The following is a 24,056-nucleotide window of genomic DNA, read 5'->3' as shown; positions in this document are numbered from 1 at the left end:
TACAATACACAACAAAAGTATTTTATTAATTTTGATTTGATTTGATTTAATGTATTTGATATAACATAAATTTTTTTTATTTTTATCATTCAATTATCAAAATATGAAGAACAGAATACAATATGTAATAATTGCAGGAAATAAATACAAGTTCTTTGAACGTATGAGATAAAAAAATATCTTAAGTATAGATACTATAATTGGTTATATGAAAAAGATTTTTGGTTAAAAATGACTTGATATAAAATATTAGCTATCGGTAAATAGTATGTATATTATTTTCATTAATATCGAATTGCGATGAATTTTATTTTTATATCCAAAACTTTATACCTACATAGAATATAATTTAGCAATTAATTTTTCGTTGACATTGATTTTAACAATGTGTACTTATGGCGAATTTTTAAATTTAAATTAATTTAATCTTAAAAATAAACTTATTGAAATATTATGGATAATATTAAATATTATGCTATTAAAATTGCACTACGTTTGATTTAATTACTATAAAAATTATTTTTATTGTTTAAAAAAATTGATAGTAAAAAAACAAATATTCTGTGAAAGGAATATATTCTATGCTTGTCATTACTTCATTTATGTATACATACTTCATACATTTTAAAATAATATTTTATATTTATTTTATAAATGATATATCTAATCAAAGTGTTTTAAAAAGTTGTAACACAAGTATATGAAAATATTTTATTTATATATATATATGACGGTTCAAAAACTTTAACTTAAGATTTTTGTAATCAGCACACTCTTATTTCGTTAAGAGACACAAAATAATGAATCTATAAAAATTTAGACTTGATAAGTCAACCCCTTGACTTGCCGCATAAGGGTTGAAAATAACCAAATGGGAAAGTTTTTTGGTTTTTGAACATAGGTCAAAAACTATAACACTTAGCATAAAAATGTATAACACCTATTAGAATCTTACAAAATTTTTCATAAATTAATTTTATTATGATTAAAAAAATTTAAATACAAAATATTTCCTATATTTAGAATAAATTGTTTTTTTATAATTATTTTAATATATTTATTGAATGGATAATGATACCATGAAAAATGTTAGTATACAAATTATTTATATTACAGTTTTATAAAGGTTATGAGTAAAAATCGCATTATATTATTAATATATTACATTATTCGAGACTTTAAGTTAATACTTCTCTGCTATGTCTACGATAATTTATTCTGTAATCTTTTACAACCTGAAAAATCAAATTGAATAATTTAGTATGATATTGTATAGTGTAACTTGTTGTAACTTGTAATAAGAACTGCTTTTGTTCTTCATTTTTCGTTATTTTTTGATTAAAGTCCTCAATTAATTTAACATTGCGTTCAGCAATGTTATTTACAACTTTGATTGATGAAATTATGTCTCGAGTATTATTATATTTTAAATTATTTTTCCACTAGCCATTTTTAAGAATTCGGAGGAAAATTTGAAACGGGAAAAAAATTTTAGAGACCTTGTTGTAAATAATTCAATGGGGATTTTTCGCTTAATGAACTCTTGTAATTCTCCAGGCTATCAATATTATTCTTTTTGGAACTTCTAACTCTTCGTCTTTATTATTATTTTCTTGTAAAATAATTTTTACAGTTTTTTGTTTGTCTTCAATCGAGATTTCCTCATCAAATAATGAAAACATAACTCATTCTTCATTTAGATACCATAAATGGTTACAAAATTTCTTAATAGCTATATTTCAAATTGATGGGTTGATATCTTTATAGGACATTATTTTTTTCAAAAAAATTATATTGTTTAAAGGAGCTTCAATAGGGTTTATACAGGTAAACCAATTCTGTGCATAACACATAACAACAAAACAACAAATATCTTTAAGGGCAGTTTCTTCTTTGAGATTTAATTGTACTTGATGTCTGAACAAGTAAATTTTGAAATAATAAATTGCTTTTGCCATCCATATGCCTAGATGATAAGCACCAGGTTGACTAAATATTATACCCCTTGAAGGAGTACCTCCCAAGAAAATAATTATAAGCTCCAATTCTCTATAATCATTACGCGGCAAATCTTCTTTTACTTTACTTTCTGCAAAATCCAAAATATTAAAAGCAATGTCTCCAAATTTGTCATAAACATAACTGTCTGTTAAACATGCGGAAAAGGTTTTTTTTATTAATATTACTTCAGTTCTTTTGAAACTTTTTAAAAATGGGTGTATCTGGACCAGACATAATGCATGATTTTGTCTCGTGGAAAACACCTTGTAAATAAACTTCATACATATGGAGTCAGTAAGCAAGTTATAAAATATTTCGGTTAAGTTTTAGTTCTAGCAGGAAATAAACACCATTTATGGCCTGTATCTTATCTAATAATCCCCAATCCTGTAAATTATCGTACACAGCTGACGAGATTTCTAATCCTGTACTGCTTGTAAACCCGGGGACTTCAAGAAGTTACTATAAACTTGGAGCTGTGACGACAACCAGGAGACGGTCTAAATTTGCTTTGCCAGTTATATCAGGCAATATTTTTGATTTCCAATGAATAACAACAAAATCTATGTTTAAATTTAAAAATTTAGATTTAATTTTAGTATTACCCTTTTCTCAAATTTTCCCTTGAAGAAGTATCGTTATTACATATTAGAACTGAGGCAACATACTCGTAAATAATGATAGATTAAGATAAAGAATTTTTCAGTTTTATCCGTGAAATCGTCCATTAATTGTCTATTTATAGATTACAAATAACAACTAAAGTATGTATTGTATACTTTATACATTCCTAATAAGAATATTACAGTTTTTTCGAGAAAATAAAGTAATTTATTATATTTAACATCGAAAATAATGAAAAGTTTAATATTATCGAATTACCAAGATATTTTTAGTTTTTAGTATTTTTTATAAGAGACAATAATTTTAAAAAAAATAACTTAGAATACTTTTTAAGCAAAAAAATTTTAAGCCAAATTTGTTTTTATTAATATTTCTGTAGTTTTAATAATTAAGGTAAAAAAAAAATAAAAAATGGAAATTAACCCTATTTTGTCATTTTGTAATCCTTGTGCGGTACATGAAGGGGTTGAATTATCAAGTCAAAATTTTTACAGAATCATTCTTTTGTATCTCTTAAAAAAAAACAAGCATATGCTGTAAGAACATTTCTTTAATTAATTGTTTGTCTCTATAAGGTTGGCCCACCCTAATATATATATATATATATATATATATATATAAACAACATACAATTTTCAAAATATTTAACATTATGATTTATTTGTTGAATCAAATTGAATTTTAAGATTTGGTTAATACATTAAATCAACAATAAGGATTAAGTAAAGTTATAACTTATGTATAATTATTTAATTATAATTATAGTAGTTTAAGTTCAGGTAAGTACACTAGAAATGTCTCGTGAATTGTATTAAATCGGATGGGATAAATAATTTATCAAAAATCTGAACATAACCATGAAACATAAGCTGTATACAATTTTTAGTTTCACCTGTAATATTACCATTTTCGTTTGACGGAGAAACTAATGCTGGTGATAATGCTCAATTAACTTGTCACGTGAGCAAAGGTGATATGCCTCTTGAATTGTTTTGGACATTTTTGGATGCCAAAAATCGATCAGTTCCACTTCCAGAAATTACTACAGTAAATAGGATAGGAAAAAAAATAGCTGTACTTGAAATACCTGTGGTAACACAATTTCATCGTGGTACATATATTTGTACTGCAAATAATCGTGCAAATCGAGTTTCACAATCAGCTGTTTTGTCTGTCAATGGTAAAAAATTAAGGAAGTCTAATAAAATTCTCATAAGAATTTTATAGCATGTCTCTTTTATAATTATTAAGCAATATGGCGCTAAAAAGTTATATTTTAGATTTAAATATTTTATAACTCCTCTTCATATTCTCCTTTGACATTAAAACCAATGTACATGTTATCAGTACCCCCATCGATGAAACCATTATCATTCGAGGGTGAATCAAACGTTGGTGAAACTACTGAGCTTACTTGCCACATTATAAAAGGTGACACTCCATTAGAAATATCATGGATGTTTCAAGACCCAAATGGTCGTATACAACCAATGCCACAGCCAACAATTGAAAATAAAATTGGCAAAAAGATAACAATGTTAGAAATACCTACGGTAACAGAATATCATCGAGGAAGTTACTCATGTATAGCAAAAAATAGAGCAGGGATCTTCAACCAAACTGCAGTTTTGATGGTTAATGGTATACAGAGAACAATTTGGCTACTCAAATATAACGTCAGCACCTGCGCATCATGCTTATATTTCTAGTCCCCATGCATTTGAACTCCAATTACCTTATTCATTACCAATCAGTACTTGAGAAAATATAATATTTTTAATACTTTTTCTTACATTTTTAGTACCTCCCTCAATCATGCCTTTTTCGATCGATGGTAAATTGAGTGTTGGTGATAATGCTCAGTTAACATGTCATGTAGCACGTGGAGATATGCCAATTAATATATCTTGGACATTTCAAAATACTGATGGTAAAACACGGGGATCACTGCCTGAGCCTATATTGGTTAATCGTATAGGGAAAAAAATTGTTATGTTAGAAATACCATCTGTAACAGAGTATCATAGAGGTTTTTATACATGCATAGCAAAAAATATAGCGGGTTTATACGAACACACAGCAAAATTAATGGTTAATGGTAAAGATAAACATAGTTTTTGTTAAGCTTCTGGCAGTTCTGCATGTCCAAATTTTTGTAGAAATCTGTATTTTTGAGTACACGAATTTTATAAAAACAACCAAAATCATATATCTAGTTTATTTCTTTCCATATCTATAAAATTGAAATACTTTATATTCAATTCATACATAAAATAATAAGATTTATTATATAAATTGTTGCAGTTTTTATTAATGTTTTAATTATTTGTTTTAACCAACCATACCTCATATTTAAATTATATTTGAATGCATATACATTTATAACATATGTATTACAAGTATTAGATCTTATTAAGTCTAATTAAAATATTTCCAAATTATTTTTAACTAAGTAAAATTTATATAGAATTGTATCATACTTAAAATTATCTTTAATATAAAATATTTACAGTACCTCCACGTATAAGACCTTTTGAGTTTGAGTCAGAAGTATTCGCTGGTGAACCAGTTCAACTAACATGTTTTGTCACTAAAGGCGATAAGCCATTACGGATATCGTGGTATTTATACAGTAAAGAGCTTACATCTCAAACTGGTATAACGACAAGTTCAATGGGAGATCGTGCAAGTAGTTTATCTATTGCTTCTACAGGACTTTCTAATGCAGGAAATTATACTTGTGTCGCTCAGAATGCGGCAGGAATGGATTACCATTCTGCCTATTTAGAAGTAAATGGTACACACTTGGAATTGACCACAGTATTTTCTACATTTTTGTGACATTGATATAATGATTGCTTTTTAAATTGTATGATCGAAAAACTATAAAATAATATCTATGCAACCAATTAGGTGTTTGGACACTGGTGTACTTGTATTTAGTGTTATGATTAATACATATATTCCTTTTTCTTCATCCCTATAAGTTTATTAATTATAATACTTTAATTGAATCAAATAAATGTATACGTTTATATAAATTTACTTATGCGCAAGATTGTCTAATTTATTTTAAAATGAATGAATTATTATAATTAAATAAAATGTTATAAATAATTGTTAATGGAAGACTTAAAAAGTGATTAAATTTTAGAATACCAAATACTAAACTACATTAAAAACCATTGAAAATTCCAGTACCTCCACGTATCCGACCTTTTGAATTTGAATCGGCAGTCTATGCTGGTGAACCAGTTCAGTTGACTTGTTTAGTGACAAAAGGGGACAAGCCTTTAAGAATATCATGGTATTTGCAAAGCAAAGAATTGACCATGTCTCAAACTGGGATTATAACAAACAATTTAGGTGATCGAGCTAATAGCCTATCAATATCTTCAGCTGGTATTTCCAATCGTGGAAATTACACATGTGTTGCTCAAAATGCTGTTGGAATGGATTATTATTCTGCATATTTGGAAGTAAATGGTACAGAAAAGCATATGAAAATGCATACATTTCTATAAACATTAAGTAATTGATTTGTTTTGGGTGTTTTAATTTATGGTTCATATAAAAATCAAACTGTATTGCTTTTTTAAATGTGATAATTTACAACACATAGACTTCCGTTAAAGTATCTGTTATACTAATTCCTTATACTCCTATGTTAAAATAATAACATATAATAAAACATATAATGATAATAATAAAATTAATAAATATAATCAAAAAATAGTATGGATGTAATAATCAAAATATGTGAACAATACATATTTAAGTTGAGATATGCTATTCGTGGTTTCCAGTTCCACCTCGGATTAGACCCTTTGAATTTGAATCAGCAGTTTTTGCTGGTGAACCAGTTCAAATAACATGTCTTGTGAATAAAGGTGACAAGCCTTTAAGAATATCATGGTACTTCCACAGTACTGAACTTAGTTCATCTCAGACAGGAGTCTATACTAGCTTTATGGGTGACAGATCAAACATTTTATCCATTCCTTCTACTGGTATTTCGAATGGTGGAAATTATACTTGTGTTGCTCAAAATGCTGTAGGAATGGATTATTATTCTGCATTTTTGGAAGTTAATGGTATGACAATAAATTTTAATACACATTTTGCTTATCGTATACTTTTTCGGTTCAATGATGGCTTGATGGCATTTAATAGTGTGTTCTTCAATGGAAAATCTCCAAAATTTCCTTTCTATCCTCCATATAAAATTCATTCATAATGTATTAATTATGAACATTTAACATTTATTATTTGGACAATATTTTTTTGACATTATAAATTAAATCAGTCAATATTATAAAGTATAAAGAAATGTATAAAATATCATTAATGGTATTAAAAAGTTATATAGAACATAAGATCAAGTTATTTTTAAAACATATATTTAGCTGTTTATTTTTGTGATTACGTGATAAAAGTAATTCAACTTAAATTTACGAAGTATAAAAATGTACACTTTCGATGTATAACAAAGATATTTACTAAATAGTCTTTGATTATAAATGACAATATTCTTATTTAAATACTCAATTAATTAAAACCAATTAATATAAAAAAAATATACCTTTTAACAATTTATTCAAAATAAATGCCTGTCTTCAATTATTTACAGTAAGACCAAAAATATTGCCATTTTCATTTGGCGAAACACCTAGCAATGCTGGTGATACAGTACAAGTGGGCTGCACTGTTGCTAAAGGTGATAAACCTTTGCGTATTAGTTGGAATTTTTATGGGGAAGAATTATCGTCTAATATGGGTATTACCACAATGCCTGTTGGTGATTCAATGAACGTCTTATCTATACCTTATGTTGGAATAACAAACCGAGGAAATTATACTTGTGTAGCAAAGAATTCAGCTGGATATGATTCGTATACAGCTCAATTGTTGGTTAATGGTACCTAGCCATTTTAATTAAACATAGTTTGCTTTTAGCTGCAATTCTCCTCTTCCGGTATTCATCCTCGAGATTGCTAAATAGTTTCTCATTAAGTTGTATGTTCTTCAGTACATTACTTATAATAATATGTGTCATCAAAATTCAATGGATATAAAATTATGAATAAATTATATTACCTAGTCAAAAAATCATGTAATAACTCTCATCGCTCATCATTAATATTAATAATAAGTTACACACATTTTCAGTTCAACCACAAATTTTGCCCTTTTCATTTGGTAATAATCCAAGTAATGCAGGTGATAAAGTTCAAATTGGATGTACTGTTGCAAAAGGTGATCAACCATTACGTATAAGTTGGAATTTCTATGGTGAAGAATTATCATCTAACATGGGCGTTAGTACCATGGCAGTTGGAGATTCAATGAATGTCTTGTTCATTCCATTTGTTACTCCTTCCAATCGGGGAAATTATACTTGTGTTGCAAAAAATCCAACTGGATATGATTCTTATACAGCTCAACTTTTAGTTAATGGTATTCATAATACCTTATCTTAATAGCACAACAATTATTATTTAGTAGGTAGTGCAACAGTTATGTATCCACTTCTATCCTTTATCGTTAAATAAGTAATAACAAACACATTGCTTATGGAGTGTTTCAAAAATTCAAAATATATTATTTGAGTTTTAATATTGAATGAAAAATTTGAATAATAATCGTATTGTAATTGTATTTGATTTATTTTTGTTGGTCATACAATTTATGCGCGTGATATTACTTGGGTAATTTTATATATCACAATTTTTACTTTCTATAGTACGTCCAAAAATATCACCTTTTTCTTTTGGTGATACACCAAGTAATGCAGGAAATACTGTACAAATTGCTTGTACAGTCACTGAAGGTGATAAGCCTTTGCGTATTAGTTGGAATTTCTATGGCGAAGAATTGTCATCGAATATGGGCGTTAGTACGATGGCTGTTGGAGATTCCATGAATGTTTTGTTTATATCTTCTGTTGCTCCTTCAAACCGAGGAAACTACACCTGTGTTGCAAAAAATGTTGCTGGAATCGATTCATTTACAGCTCAACTCTTAGTTAATGGTATCCAATAATAGCTACTTTTAAAACATTATTTTAATGTAGTGCGAAATTGTGCGTCCTAAGCCTATCCTAGATGTGTTGAAAATCTAATGAAGATATCCATTGATTATTATTGAACATGTCTTTATCATAATAACACGTAATTATGTTTTATATGTACATACTGTATAAAATGTATCGCAGAAGAATACTTTTATTTACATATTACAACATTTTTATTTTTTATAAAAATCTGAGTAACAGCAATAATTCGGAAGTATTATATTGGATCTTTCAGTACAACCAAAAATATTACCATTCTCTTTTGGTGATGCACCAAGCAATGCTGGAAATCCTGTGCAAGTCGGATGCACTGTTATGGAGGGTGATAAGCCATTACGTATTAGTTGGAATTTTTACGGTGAAGAATTATCATCAAATATGGGTGTTAGTACTATGCCTGTTGGAGATACCATGAATGTTTTGATTATACCTTCAATCGTCCCTTCCAATCGTGGAAATTATACTTGTTTAGCAAAAAACTCAGCTGGAAATGACTCTTTCACTGCTCAGCTTTTAGTAAATGGTAGTGATTTTAAGTGATTTTACTCTATTTTAGAGTACTATTAGATTTAATATGTGCATATTATTTTAAAGTATCTTTGGTTATAATTTGTATAAATTTATTTTCTTTATTTATGCGTATTCATCCATTTTGTTCCTAATTGACTATAGTTAAGAAAAAAATAAAATAAAATTATACATATATAAACTTGACTGAGTTAGTTTGGACTTATCTATGTTCTTGTTAAAAAATGTAATTTATTACTGAGCACTATTTCAGTGTTACCAAAGATCGTACCTTTTTCATTTGGTGATGGACCCGTTAATTATGGTGAATCAATTCAAGTTGTATGTTCGATTTCAAAGGGTGATCGTCCAATGACAATTACTTGGAGTTTTTATGGCGAAGCATTATCGTCTGATATGGGTGTAACTACACAAATGTTGGGAGATACGACTAATTTTTTATCTATTCCTTCGGCTAGTCCTTCAAATCAAGGAAATTATACATGCATTGCCAAGAACAATGCTGGAATCGACACGTTTACGTCACAACTCATGGTTTACGGTATAGAAATATTACCATGATATGGAAATGGCATGATTAAAATAGGTTAAAAATAATTGTCTAGTTAATCACAGAGATACTAACAATAGCACAGCTTCATAGTCCTTAATAACAAATACGGGTTTAACCCGTTATGACTGTATATCATATAATTGTATTCTTTAATCATCAATTGTAAAAAAATTTAGTTTTAGCTATATTTTTTTTACATTTTTCTCGCAAAAATATTATTAGATTTGGTTCATGAAATCATAATTTTTAGTTTTGCCTAAAATATTGCCGTTTTCCTTCGGAGATGGACCCGTTAATGCTGGTGAATCTGTTCAACTATCTTGTTCAGTGGCTAAAGGTGACAAACCTATGACTATAACTTGGAGTTTCTATGGCGAAGAACTATCTTCTCATATGGGTGTAACCACGCAAATGTTTGGTGATACAACTAATTTTTTGTCAATCCCTTCGGTCAGTCCCTCAAATCGAGGAAACTATACTTGTGTTGCTAAAAATTCAGCTGGGTTCGACTCGTTCACGTCTCAATTGATGGTTAATGGTACAAATAAAATAATTTTTACTAAGCATGTCCTAATATACGCTGAATTATTCTTTACACAGCTTAGGTGTTAACTTTTTCCTATAATTTATCCAATTTAACTGATACAATCCTTTTCATTAGTATTTTTTATGGTTTATTACATTTTTTTTACTGGTATGTATCATCGGGATTAGATTAAATACTTAGATTAATCTTTATATGATAAGGTTTAATTTAATTTTTATTTTATTGTTGGTTACAAAAAAATGTTTTAAGAATTTGTCGTTATTTTAAAATGTATCCGTATATAGTTAATATTTGATTTCATTTCTATTTATTCAGTTATTGATTTTCATTTTGATTTTCTAACACTTATACCTTATATACTTTTATGGTTATAGTTTTACCACATATTGTTCCATTTTCTGTTGATGAGAAAGTAAGGTCTGGTGATAGCATACAATTAAATTGTCACGTTTCGAAGGGTGATAAGCCTTTAGAACTTAATTGGTTATTCAATGACGACGAACTTTCTTCAGAATTAAGTGTGACTACTACCAAACTTGGTTCAAGTTCTAGTGTGCTCACCATCGGAGTTATATCGGCAGCACATACAGGAAAATATACTTGTATTGCATCCAATAAAATCGGATCTTATAACTATTCAACGTATATAAACGTCGATGGTATTTTTTTATTTTTTTTTTTATTGAAATATTGTTTTGCTTGTGATTTATTGTTGACCTGTTACCTATAATACTTAACGTCAAGTACAATTGTCATCTAACTTAGGTTACTTGTATTGTTTAGTTTTGTTTATAACCATATAGTTTTAATGATTCCATAAAAACTAATTACTATTCCATATACTTATCTCATAAATCCTAAAATTATGATGATAAATATTATGCAACTAATATTTACTTATATTGATTTCTTTAAATATTATGTGCCATTTGGATAGTAATTCAGTTTTTAAAAATGTTCTATCATGTATACAATAATACAAAACGTTAAAACCATTATGTTTCCTTCATTTAATACTCAAATATATCTGCCTACTATATCACGGGTTATCATTTATTTGATCATTAATGTATGATATTTTATTGCTTATATACATTTAATTTCGAAATTAAAGTCCCACCAAAGATGATACCTTTTACATTTGGTGACGATATTCCTGAAGCTGGCGAAACTATTTCTATACAATGTACTATATCTTCTGGCGATATTCCTGTTGAGTTTGCGTGGACGTTCAATGGTAAATCAACAAGTGATTTAGCAAACGTTTTTGTATCAAAAATTGGACGACGAGTTAGCTCACTAACTGTGGAATCATTGACAGAAAAAAATGTTGGCAATTATTCTTGCCTTGCCAGAAATAAGGCTGGCGAATCTGCTCACACTGCTTCATTGTATGTAAATGGTAACTACCTAGAAATCCGGGTAGGGTGATCGTCGCATGCACATATATACCATAGCTGGAAATAACAAGCATAGAACAATTTTAGAATTACATTTTCTGTGTCTGGTTTATTTGCAAAATATATTCACCAAAAACACACATATTTTAATAGAGATTAATGTGCAGTTTCTTTTTGTTCCTATTTGATACCTTTTTTTTTTGTTTACAATGGTTGTAGTTTTTCCAAAAATAAAACCATTTACATTTGGCGATTCACCAGTATTTGCTGGACAATCAGCTCAAGTGGCTTGTTCAGTTTTGGAAGGTGATTATCCTCTAGAGTTGTCATGGACTTTCGACGGACCTCGAGATGTATTTGAGCTAGGCGTGTCAGTGGTAAAAATTGGCGCAAAAACTAGTCTTTTATCGATTGATAACACAAATTCTATTCACCGGGGAAATTACACTTGTTATGTTATGAATCGCGTGGGGAATGCATCGTATACGGCTAGCTTGAATGTACACGGTATACAAATTAATATTACACGAATAGCCACATTTGAAAGCATGTAATTAACGAAAATATACGAGTCGGTGTCCAATGTTTGTACATTATGCTTTAACCTTCTAAATGACAATTATTTCCTTTACATTTTGAGATTAGATTTCCTTAAGATTTTTTTAATAAAGCTTGCATTTCATTTTATTGTTTATATTTTTGTTGTCAATTTTATAGTACCTCCTCGTATCGTTCCATTCAACTTTGATGAACCAATATATTCCGGCCAATCAGCTCAAATCACATGCTTAGTGTCTGAGGGTGATACTCCTTTGAATATATCTTGGTGGTTTCGCAAATCTGATAACTCTGAATTAATACCATTACCTAATGGTATAACAGTGAATAAAATGGGTACTAAATTATCCATGCTATTCATTGAGTCCACTTCTTCATATTTCGCTGGGAGTTACGCATGTATTGTTGAAAACAGAGCAGGGACTTCCAAGTACACATCAACACTGAATGTCCATGGTAAAATGATTTTAACCCCATGCAAACTGGCTTAAAAATGCTTATTTATTGAGTATGTCATTAATCTTTTAATTTTTTTCCCGATTATAATGTTACCGATTATTTAATTCCATCGTATTATCCGATTAATATCCGAAAATAAAGGGTATTCCTTGAGTGGATGTAACATTATTGTTTCAGTTGTCCCTCGAATAGAGCCATTCAGTTTTGGTGATCCCATATATGCTGGGCAATCTACACAAATAACATGCTTTGTTTCGGAGGGTGATTTGCCGTTAAACTTATTCTGGACATTTCACGACACTGAAACTTTACCACTTCGGGGTGGCATTTCTATTAATAAAATGGGAAGCAAGGTTTCCATGCTTTACATTGAAGCGGCTTCCTCTTTCCATGCTGGAAACTATACGTGTATTGCCACCAATCGAGCCGGTCGTGCTAATTACACTGCCACGTTAAATGTTCACGGTAAAATGGTTGCCGATTGGAATGTTGAAACCCCATTTCAAATATGCCTGTTGCTTGTAGATTATTTTTTAGTATTATTTATACAGCCATTCGAAAATCATCCCATACTGAATTGTGATCATAATTTTTTCTGTGCAACCATATATCGTTGCCCATACAAACACATACATAGGTACACAAACACATACGTATGTTCATATATTTGAGTTATTTTCAATTGGAAATTGTTTCTTTTCACACTATTATAATTCAGTCATGGATATCTACCACAGATGGATACCTAACCCACAGTATTCGCATCTTATATCCTTGAACGGTTTTCTGTGTTGCAGTAAAGCCGGAAGTCGAACCATTCTCAATAACTGATTATACGTTAAATGAAGGGGGTTCGACGAAACTTTTCTGTTCTGTGTCGGCGGGAGATATGCCAATACGCTTCATATGGACTAAAAATGGTCTTTTGATGAATACTAACAAACAAAATCTCAAAGTACAGCAATTGGACGAACTTACTTCAATGTTTTCCTTGATTAGGGTATCTATAGAAGATGCTGGAAATTATAGCTGCGTTGCACAAAATGAGGCTGGTTCTTCTTCATACGCAGCTTCTTTGAAAGTTATGGGTAAAATATTTCTTGAGTTCTTCGTAAATATTGTATTTTCTCTTTTTCGAATACTATATAGATGAATGAAAATGACAATTGATGAATTTTCTTAATTTTCTATTTTAAAATCATATTCTATCGATTATTCAAATGCAATCACAGAATTATGCTGTTAAATTAATACAAATTTCAAACATTATTCTGTAGAACATTTCTGTTTTAATTACCTAGCATGTAATATGAATAATATTACAATTAACAATACAAATTAGTATAGTATAGAAAAGGGGATCAAAATTTCGCATTCAAAATGCATAAGAATATTATCCTAAACTGATTCCAATTGTTATTCTATCCTACAAATTATCCTTTTTGTTGCTTTATTAATGCTGTTGCTTAAATTTTTAATGCATGTTATTTATTTAAAATGTACAGTGAAACCTGTTTTAAGACGAATTCTAAAAAAAGTCGAAAATTAGTCAATGAAAAGAATTATATTTAATCCGCCAAAAATAATATCGTAAATGTAGTTTTGGGTAAGAAACTGTTCTTAAACGGAATATTTTTTAATTTCCATTCAAATTCATCTTGAATAGTTTTCACTGTATAGATATAATTGTTATGTATAAATTATGCAGAATAATATAACTGACATATATTTTTTTTTCTTTATATAATAATAGATTTAAATGTGTAGATATTTAACTAAACTAAGCGATAAAGATATTTTTTATGTTAAAAACATAATTTTTTTATAAAAAAAAATTTAGTTTTCAAATGTCATATTAATGTTAAAATGTATTATTTGGTTATCATGTTTAAATTAATTGCAAATTGTTGTTAATTGTTGGTAGTATTATACTTATAAAAATATATACTTCTAATTCCAAGTTTTGAGAAAATTGCGATTAGGAGATTAAAATTCATAATAAATCTTGATTATCTAAGATTCTACTAAAATAATTTATCAGATTCACCATTGTTTCATTGAAATTTAAAAAACTTACCATTTTATTGCAATTTTTTTTTTATTATAATTGTCTTTAACTAATTTAGAAAATAAGAAAATAATTAAAGTATATTTACACTCTTCTAAAATATCTACACATTTATATTATTTTTGGCCTATTAATACTTAGTCTTATTATATTGTAAAATACAAAAAGTATTTTTTGCATTATATTACCTAGCACGCTTTATGCACAAAAATTAAGTACATCTGTGTAGTGAATTTAAAGTTCATTCAAAGTTTATAATTAATTAGATACTAAAATATTTTTATTTTAACTTAAGAATGAATACTTTAAATTTATTATCAGACAATACTAGCATAAAGTAGCAAGAGTTTAAAGTTTTAATTTACCTTTATAATTTCATATAAATCTAATATATTAAATTTGAAGATGAATATTTTTTAATTTTTAATTTGATTTTTTAAATTTAATAGCTCTTTATTGATTCATTATATGTATATACATACATTGCATTTTTATTTTAAAAAAATATATCAGCTAAATGTTTTCTTAAATTTTTATCTAAGTTAGAAGTTCGATTCTCTGTATGCAAATTCTATAAATAAATAAACAAATATACATACATATATATGTATATATTTATAAGAATCATGAAATTATAAAGTACTTAGAAACTCTTGCTACTCTGTTGTTCTTAGATGAAATTAATTAACTAAATAATTATTTTACTTAAATTTAGTTCCTCCGAGATGGATACTCGAACCTACCGATAAAGCATTTGCACAAGGAGGTGATGCAAAAATTGAATGTAAAGCAGATGGATTTCCTAAGCCTCAAGTAACATGGAAGAAAGCCATTGGTATATATCATTAATTTATAATTGGTATTAACGTATTTATAAATATATTTTTCGATATATGTCATAGGTAATTCTCCTGGAGATTATAAAGACATTAAGGATCTGAAACCAGGCAGTGATGATATTAAAGTTGATGAAGGAACATTGTCTATCCATAATATTCAAAAAAACCATGAAGGTCACTATTTATGTGAAGCTGTGAATGGAATTGGTTCTGGACTTTCTGCTGTGATCACTATTAGTGTTCAAGATGAATTAAATTTACAAAAAATAATAGTACGTTTTATTTATTTTATATATGGTTTCAGCGCCACCTCATTTTGAGATTAAAGCAAGAAATCAAACATCTGAAAAAGGACAGCCCGCTGTTTTAGAATGCATGGCAAAAGGAGAGAAACCTATTGGAATTGTGTGGAATATGAATAACAAACGACTAGATTCTAAGGAAGAAGAAAGGTTTAATTTTAATTTTAATTTGTGTTTAATTTAATTTAATTTAATTTATATTTTTAAATTATTTTTAATATTGTTAAACTTAGGTCATGTTTAAATAATTAATTTTTAATTTAATATATTTATCTTACACAGATACACTATACGTGAAGAAATATTAACAGATGGAGTAAAGTCTGACTTGAGCATCAAAAGATCTGAGCGAATTGATACCGCTGCTTTTACGTGTGTTGCTACTAATTCATTTGGAAGTGATGATTCGAGTATTCAACTTATTGTTCAAGGTGAGAAAATCATATTTTTTGTATTATTTTCTACTGCTAATATTTATATATTTTATATTTTAATTGAATACTTCAGAGGTACCTGAGATTCCATTTGGTTTGAAAGTATTAGATAAGTCTGGCCGAACTGTTCAATTATCTTGGTTAGCTCCGTATGATGGAAATTCGCCCATAACTCGTTACATAGTCGAATACAAATTATTAAAAGGTTAGTATAAAACATTAAAACCTAATAGTTTTGTAATAATTTGTTTATTTTTTAAATTATAATTTAAATAACAGGTACTTGGGAAAGTGATGTTCAAAAAGGAGAAGCCACAGGAGATAAAACTGAGATGAGTGTAGTAAATCTTCATCCAGCTACTACTTACCATTTTAGAATTGTAGCAGAAAATGGAGTAGGCGTTTCTAAGCCTTCTGATCCAGTTACCATAATTACTTCAGAAGAAGGTAGGGATTCAAATTGAATGCAATATTTTCTATGATAATTAATGATTTATATTTATGTAGCACCTAGTGGAAAACCAACTAGTGTCCGCGTTGATCCTATCGATGAAAATACTTTAAAAGTAATGTGGAAAGCTCCAGAACGTAGTGATTGGAATGGTGAAATTCAAGGATATTATGTTGGATACAAACAATCATCATTAGTCGATAGTAAATTTGTGTTCGAAACTGTTGAATTTAGTAAAGAAGAAGGAAAAGAACACTATTTTGAAATATTGAATCTTAAGTAAGTTATGAACCTTTTAATTAAAATATAATAAATGTTGAAACTATTCATTATCATATAATTGTACATAATTTATAAAGATAAACGCCAATAATCATTGTTTATATTTATTTATTATATCTATATAGTATTATTTAAAATAATATGTTCATTTTATTTGATAAATTACATCATATTTATTGATTGTTTTTAGAACATACACTCAATACACAATAGTTGTGCAAGCATTCAACAAATTGGGTGCTGGACCAATGTCTGATGAGATTAAACAGTATACTTCTGAAGGTGTACCAGAACAACCACCACATGATACGACTTGTACTACCTTGACATCTCAAACGATTCGAATTTCTTGGGTATCACCACCACTATATACTGCAAATGGAGTTATTAAAGGGTATAAAGTAATTTATGGACCTAGTGATTCTTGGTTTAGTAAGTATTACATGAATACATTTTTTATTACTCTTGTTATTTATATTCATTTATTAATCATAGATGAAAGTACAAAAGATACCAAAATAACAGTGTCAAGTGAAACAATTTTACATGGCCTTAAAAAGTTCACAAATTATAGTATGGAAGTATTAGCGTTTACTGCCGGTGGAGATGGTGTTCGTGCTCCTAGAATATATTGTCAAACTGAACAAGATGGTATGATTGCATGGTTTGCAAACCATTAACAAAAATAATATTCATTAATTATTAATTTATTCATTACAGTCCCGGAATCACCTGCTGCTCTGAAAGCTTTAGTTATGTCTACTGAATCAGTTTTAGTTAGCTGGAAACCTCCTGCAGAACCCAATGGAGAAATCAATCAATACACAGTTTACATTAAACCAAGTGGTGATAGTAAAGATGTATGCATATTATACATTTACTTTTATTTTTAATGCCACCAAATATTAGCAACATAAAGTTACATTGAAATAATTTTATTCAAGAATATACATATTATAAAACAAATTTGTAATTATTTTAAATCATTTTGAACCGTAGAAAGAACCAACTGCACATAAAGTTGCTGCAAATCAAATGAGTTTTGAAGCATCTGGACTTATTAAACAAGATCCATATGAATTCTGGGTTACCGCATCTACCAACATCGGTGAAGGACAACCCACTAAATCAATTGTTATTGCACCCAGTACTCGAGGTATATATTAATCACTAATTTATTTAGTATTTTACTAGTAAATAATGTTTCTTTTTATTTTAAGTTCCTGCTATGATTGCATCTTTCGATGATTCATTTGTTGCAACATACCGTGAAGATGTAAAACTTCCATGTTTGACTGTTGGCGTACCAGCTCCTGAAATTTCGTGGAAAGTCAAAGGTGCTCCTCTCGAAAGCAATGACCGTATTCGTCAGTTACCTGAAGGTTCTTTATTAATTAGATCAGTCACAAGAACTGATGCTGGAGAATATTCTTGTTTTGTAGAAAATTCTTTTGGCAAAGATAAAATTACACATCATATTATTGTTTTAGGTATTTTATATAGTAAATAAAAATATTAAATAAATACTAGATTTCATATAAAATATTTTTGTAGCCCCACCACATAAACCACAAATTACTGTTGGAGCAACAACATCTAATACAATAACATTAAATCTAAAACCACATGCTGCTGATAAAGAACCAATCCACGGATATACAATTAAATATAAACCTGAGTTTGGTGATTGGCAAACAGTTCAAGTGGCTGCTAAGGCTGATAAATTTACTCTAGAAAACTTGTGGTGTGGTTCTCGTTATCAAATAGCCGTGACTGCATATAACTTGTAAGGATCATTTTTTATGGGGTTTTTCTCTTTTAATTCTAAAAATGTGTTTTAGAATTGGTACTGGCGATGAATCAGATTTATTAAACACAAAAACTACAGGTTCAAAACCAAAAATTCCTGAAGCAAGCAAATTTATTGAAGTGTCGGCAACAAGTGTAACGTTGCATTTAAATGCTTGGTTAGATGGTGGCTGTCCTATGTTATACTTCGTAGTAGAACATAAAAAAAAGTAAATATTAAAAAAAATTGATTTTGGTTTTATTACAATGAATTTTAAAACGCATAATTAAATATAAAACAATAATGTACATTTAAGACTGCAGTCAGAATGGACTCAAGTTTCAAATAATGTAAGGCCCGGTGGAAATTTTGTAGTACTTGATTTGGATCCTGCCTCATGGTATCATTTGAGAGTAACTGCTCATAATAATGCTGGATTTTCAGTGGCTGAATATGAATTTGCTACATTGACGTTGAGTGGTGGTAAATATTATTATTATTATTGCAGCTTTAGTATTATTTTTCTTCCCAAACCGTTTCCTTGCTATAAGTGGGACTTCAATAGTACTTGGAACAATTTTATTTTTGAGTTTTAAATTATTAATATCAATGCATTCCTTGTTCCAGGTACTATTGCCCCTGCCCGTGAGGTTCACCATAATGGTTTTAGTTCTGCTACTGATACTGCTATACGTATCGTATTGGCAAATTTGAATTTAGTGATACCAGTCACATCAGCTTTATTAGTTATTATTGTGGCCATCATTTTCTTATGTTACTTGAAGAAGAAAGGAGTGGATATAAAAGGTTAGTTTTTTGTTTTTTTTTTTTAAGGTACTGTTGCCCCCCCTGTTCAAGATGTCACATCTATTTATACGTACTTGCCATGGATACCAAAATGGATTGACTTAAATGTAGTGGTGCCGACAGCTGCAACAATTATAGTCATTTTTGTTGGTATAATTGTGGTTTGTTTTGCTTGGTCTCGTAGAGTTCATGAAAATGGACAAACTAGATTGCGAGGTATATAGTTTTAAATATAACCACGTAAATATTTAAGTTAAGCATTTTAAGTTCATATAAAATTTTATATCACATTTATTATTTTATAATACAAATCCAATATTCTAAAATTCTTATAAAATCAATGTAATATAAAAATAATATGTGTACATGCAAAAATGAGTAAATTATTGAAAATAATTAATTTGAGTAAGTTGATTTATGTTAACGTAAGAATATTAAAACATGAGTTAATTATTAACAAATTATACTTTTAACATTTTAAATATTTAAATTTAAATGTAATATATAAAAAACTGTCAACTTAAATTAAAATTTTTTTTTTAATTAACATAGATATCATATAAAAATAAATTAAGCCTTTTTTCGTTAGTAGTAAGTTACTATTTTATCAAACATGCATTGTGATTGTGTATGGAATAATAGTCATATATTTATTTATTACCTGTTCTGTTTAAAACATAATTAAATACAAAATATCAAATATATTTTTAAAAACTCAACAAATTATTTTTCTAGTTTATAGTAAACGCTAGTTTATGTTAGCTTAAACTAATTAATATTTAAGTTGAGTAATCAATTATTGCACTATCCAACACTGAACATTAAAATCATATTATTGAGTTATTTTAAATTGTTTGCTTATTGTACCTATATTTGTGTAAATATTAAATTTAGAAAACCTTCTATTTTTAACTAGATGATATGACCGTCTATAATCAATCAATGATTATGGGAGGCAATACACTTGACAAGAGACATGCAGATTTCAACGACGAACTTGGTTACATAGCACCTCCCAATCGCAAGCTCCCACCTGTCCCCGGATCAAATTACAATACTTGTGATAGAATTAAACGAGGTGTTTATTTTGTATTATAGTTAACTAACATATATATACATGGTCCATGATTGTTTTATTTATATTATTTTTGCTTGTTTTGTATAATTTGAGTTCGCTCTATTTTTTTTTTTATTTTGCGTTTAACTATTATTTTTTTTTTTTGTTCTCGTCACATTTATTAATCAGGTTTTCCTGGTCCCTACCACGGTCATGGTACATGGAACCCTAGAGCACGTCATATGTATGAAGAACTTAATGGTAGTAATCCTAGGTGCAGGGGGCATTTGCCCCCATGCCCAGGATCCGACGAGACAATGTACACCAGGTGTAGAGGTAAAAAAGATGACAAAAGAACGTTCAACTATTGCACGGCAGCTTTATTATTTAACATCAGCAGTGTGAGAGTTATATTAACAAAACAGCTTAGAACAGTGTGAAAGCTTTAACTTCCTAGTGTATTATTGAGAGCTAAGTTACAAATACAACTGATAATAATTGATATCTTTTTCTATATTATTGGTGTAAACTGCTGTATTTATTTTCGTTGGAATATTAGTTTTAAAATAATATATCAATATTATATGAAAATTGTTTGAATCAATTGCCATTTAATAGTTACCAGTTGTTAAATAAGGTGTTAGTGTTTTTAAAATATTAACACTTACTTGAATATCAAACTAAACCATTTTTTAATATGATGTACCTATAAAATATGTTTAGTTAATCATAATAAATGTAATATATAGGTTTCTACAACATATTAATATGTTATCTATTATATTATGTATCTTCTAACGCTATCGCGAGTTGCTTTGGTTTTTTTTTCTAAGTTTAAAAAATATAGTCTTAGTAGTATTATAAACCTAAAATAATTTAAATAATTTCAGGAATTGATGGTGAAGACATATGCCCATATGCTACATTCCATTTACTCGGTTTTCGTGAAGAGATGGATCCTACTAAAATGCCATTCCAAACATTCCCTCATCCCAATGGACATTGTGGTACAATTGGACCTGGAGGAACTATTCCTGGTAACGGTATTATGCATCAATGTCCAGGAACCCAAACAATGGTAATAAATTATTCATAGTTATATTGCATACTATGCTATTTTAAGTCTTATTTGTATATAATATTTTTTCGTGTTTATGGTAATCATTGTAATTAATTAATTTTAAATTAAAAATTAATCAAGTGTAGGTGTTACATTATATTTTTTTATATACGTATATAAGCTAATTACTTTAAAATAAAAAATAAAAAAATTAAAAATTTATAAAAATATCAAACTAAACATAAAACTAGAGATGTATCAATTAATCAATATTGTGTTATAACTGGAGTTAAGATTACTATTACTTAAAAACACACAGAAATGGTATAAGCACAAAAAAAATGCGATAATGCCCTAAAAACTCTTATTTAAAGTGAATTAAATTAAATTTAAAAATAATAATTTTTATTAGAAATACGGGTATGATTATGAGTGTCAGAGTAATTTGAAATATAAATATTAATATAAAAAGTATAAAAGACTATAGTATACATTTAAATCTTACAAGTTTTAAAATATGTTACATGTATATAAAATAATTAAAATTAAAATAAAAATAATATATATATATATATATTACAAATTTTATATTTTATTTTCATATAACACTCTTGCACTATACAATTTAAATGTGCCTGATATTTTCGAACAAAAGACGATCGATCATTTAATAAGTGTTTGTATGATGAATAACTTTACTCAATATCAACGGATGTTATGGATGCATACTTGAAGTAGATTATGTCATTAGTAGTTCGATTTTCTGAAATATCTTCTCCTCAATAAACGTGTATGATCAGCGTATATGTGAAAAAGTACTTGGTTTATAATTGTATAACACACATACGGAAAATCCAATGCTATCGTTAACGGACAGGCAACTTAGGCAATTTTATAGGGCTTCGCACATAAAATAAATAAGAGGGTTTACAATTTTGTCAACTTAGAATACTTATTTAAGAGTAAAGAAACTGTATTTTTTTTGTATAGGACCTCACAAAGGCGTGTGATGACACTAGATAAATCATATCGGTACGCGATAAATTTAATCACAACAAAAAATCCACAATAACAATCATAAACTATTTTTTGTATATTATTCAAATTTCCTTTAACATTTAAAATTTGAGAAAAATGCCCTCCATATTATACAAAAACTTCAAAATATTACCTAAAATACGTAAAAATGAAATTAAAAAAAATTACGCTTAAAAATAAAAAAGTTAATTTTTAGTAAAAAAAATGTTGAAAATTGTAGCAAAAAAAAAAAAAATGCAAAATAAAATTTGGATATTCTGAATAAAAGAAGCATGATTTTTAAATTTTTAGAAAAGATAAAACTGTATAGGATCAAAGGAAAAAAAATACAAAAGTCACCAACATCCTAACTCTAGTTATGACACTTAAAACTAACATTATTATTATACATATTTAAATAAGTCATTAACAAAAAATTAAGGTAAATTATTTTATTTATATTATTTATATTTTATTTCAGCCTCGAAATGGACGTTATTCACGTGTAGGTGGAGCAAATTCTATGTTTTCACCTGAGTATGATGATCCCGCTAATATGGGCGATGAATATGGTAGTCAATATGGACAATATGGAGCTCCTTATGAGCAGTATGAGAGTCGTGCTTCAATGGCTGGACGCAGTATTGGTATTTATAAAAATTATTGTTATTATGCTATAACTTACAAACATTTATCTAATGTTATTTAGAATTACCCGTTAGAGTTATGAAATATCAGGGCTAAAATGTATTATTTTTATCTGCATAATATACAATATTTTTGTACTCATCAAATGTTTGTTTGTTATTAAAATTTGAAAACATTAAATTTATTTTAGGGAGCCCAGAACCACCTCCACCCCCACCACGTAATCACGATCCAAATGTTAGTAATACAAGTAATGAAGCTAATGACTCTAAAGAAAGCAATCAAATTTCTGAAGCAGAATGTGATCAACATCAACAACCAGCTGCTAATCAGAATCCTGGTGGTGAGTAAAAATGAACGTTTTCAATCCAATAATTATTTTATTATTGAAAATGCTTTTATAGAATAGTTGCAATTATATTTTAATATTTTATGCGGACTTTGATATGCAAAATATTATCTAAAAACTAAACTTATTATCAAACTTGAGTTTATTATGATAAATATTTAAACTATCATCTATACTATAGATTTAGATGTTTACTTTTTTGCATTAGTC

At 28.2% G+C, this 24,056-nt stretch overlaps 1 protein-coding gene across 50 annotated transcripts in view; it reads left to right on the top strand.

Moving 5' to 3' along the window:
• LOC112686514 (Down syndrome cell adhesion molecule-like protein Dscam2) overlaps positions 1–24,056 on the top strand; it is a 63,445-nt gene that overhangs the window by 34,470 nt on the left and 4,919 nt on the right. For 16 of the 50 annotated variants that reach the window (XM_025558804.1, XM_025558807.1, XM_025558806.1 and 13 more), the window contains exons 12-33: positions 12,444–12,740; positions 15,527–15,646; positions 15,714–15,896; positions 15,955–16,102; positions 16,235–16,383; positions 16,460–16,591; positions 16,666–16,833; positions 16,894–17,116; positions 17,310–17,551; positions 17,615–17,770; positions 17,840–17,979; positions 18,119–18,275; positions 18,340–18,609; positions 18,674–18,905; positions 18,961–19,137; positions 19,225–19,391; positions 19,743–19,931; positions 20,632–20,793; positions 20,962–21,108; positions 21,663–21,850; positions 23,331–23,496; positions 23,688–23,840. In XM_025558804.1, coding sequence (XP_025414589.1) covers positions 12,444–12,740; positions 15,527–15,646; positions 15,714–15,896; positions 15,955–16,102; positions 16,235–16,383; positions 16,460–16,591; positions 16,666–16,833; positions 16,894–17,116; positions 17,310–17,551; positions 17,615–17,770; positions 17,840–17,979; positions 18,119–18,275; positions 18,340–18,609; positions 18,674–18,905; positions 18,961–19,137; positions 19,225–19,391; positions 19,743–19,931; positions 20,632–20,793; positions 20,962–21,108; positions 21,663–21,850; positions 23,331–23,496; positions 23,688–23,840 — 3,966 coding nt within the window. Of the gene's footprint in view, positions 1–4,426; positions 4,724–7,255; positions 7,544–8,368; positions 8,657–9,479; positions 9,768–10,029; positions 10,318–11,440; positions 11,729–11,945; positions 12,234–12,443; positions 12,741–15,526; positions 15,647–15,713; positions 15,897–15,954; positions 16,103–16,234; positions 16,384–16,459; positions 16,592–16,665; positions 16,834–16,893; positions 17,117–17,309; positions 17,552–17,614; positions 17,771–17,839; positions 17,980–18,118; positions 18,276–18,339; positions 18,610–18,673; positions 18,906–18,960; positions 19,138–19,224; positions 19,392–19,535; positions 19,716–19,742; positions 19,932–20,631; positions 20,794–20,961; positions 21,109–21,662; positions 21,851–23,330; positions 23,497–23,687; positions 23,841–24,056 lie in introns of all 50 variants that reach the window. The other 34 variants (XM_025558821.1, XM_025558834.1, XM_025558837.1 and 31 more) reach the window with 11 other exon arrangements.

Source organism: Sipha flava, unplaced genomic scaffold (genome assembly GCF_003268045.1).
Source record: "Sipha flava isolate LNK unplaced genomic scaffold, YSA_version1 313_pilon_pilon, whole genome shotgun sequence".
Lineage (NCBI taxonomy): Eukaryota > Metazoa > Arthropoda > Insecta > Hemiptera > Aphididae > Sipha > Sipha flava.
The sequence above is the reverse complement of the archived record's forward strand: the minus strand, read 5'-3'. Positions and strand labels throughout refer to the sequence as shown.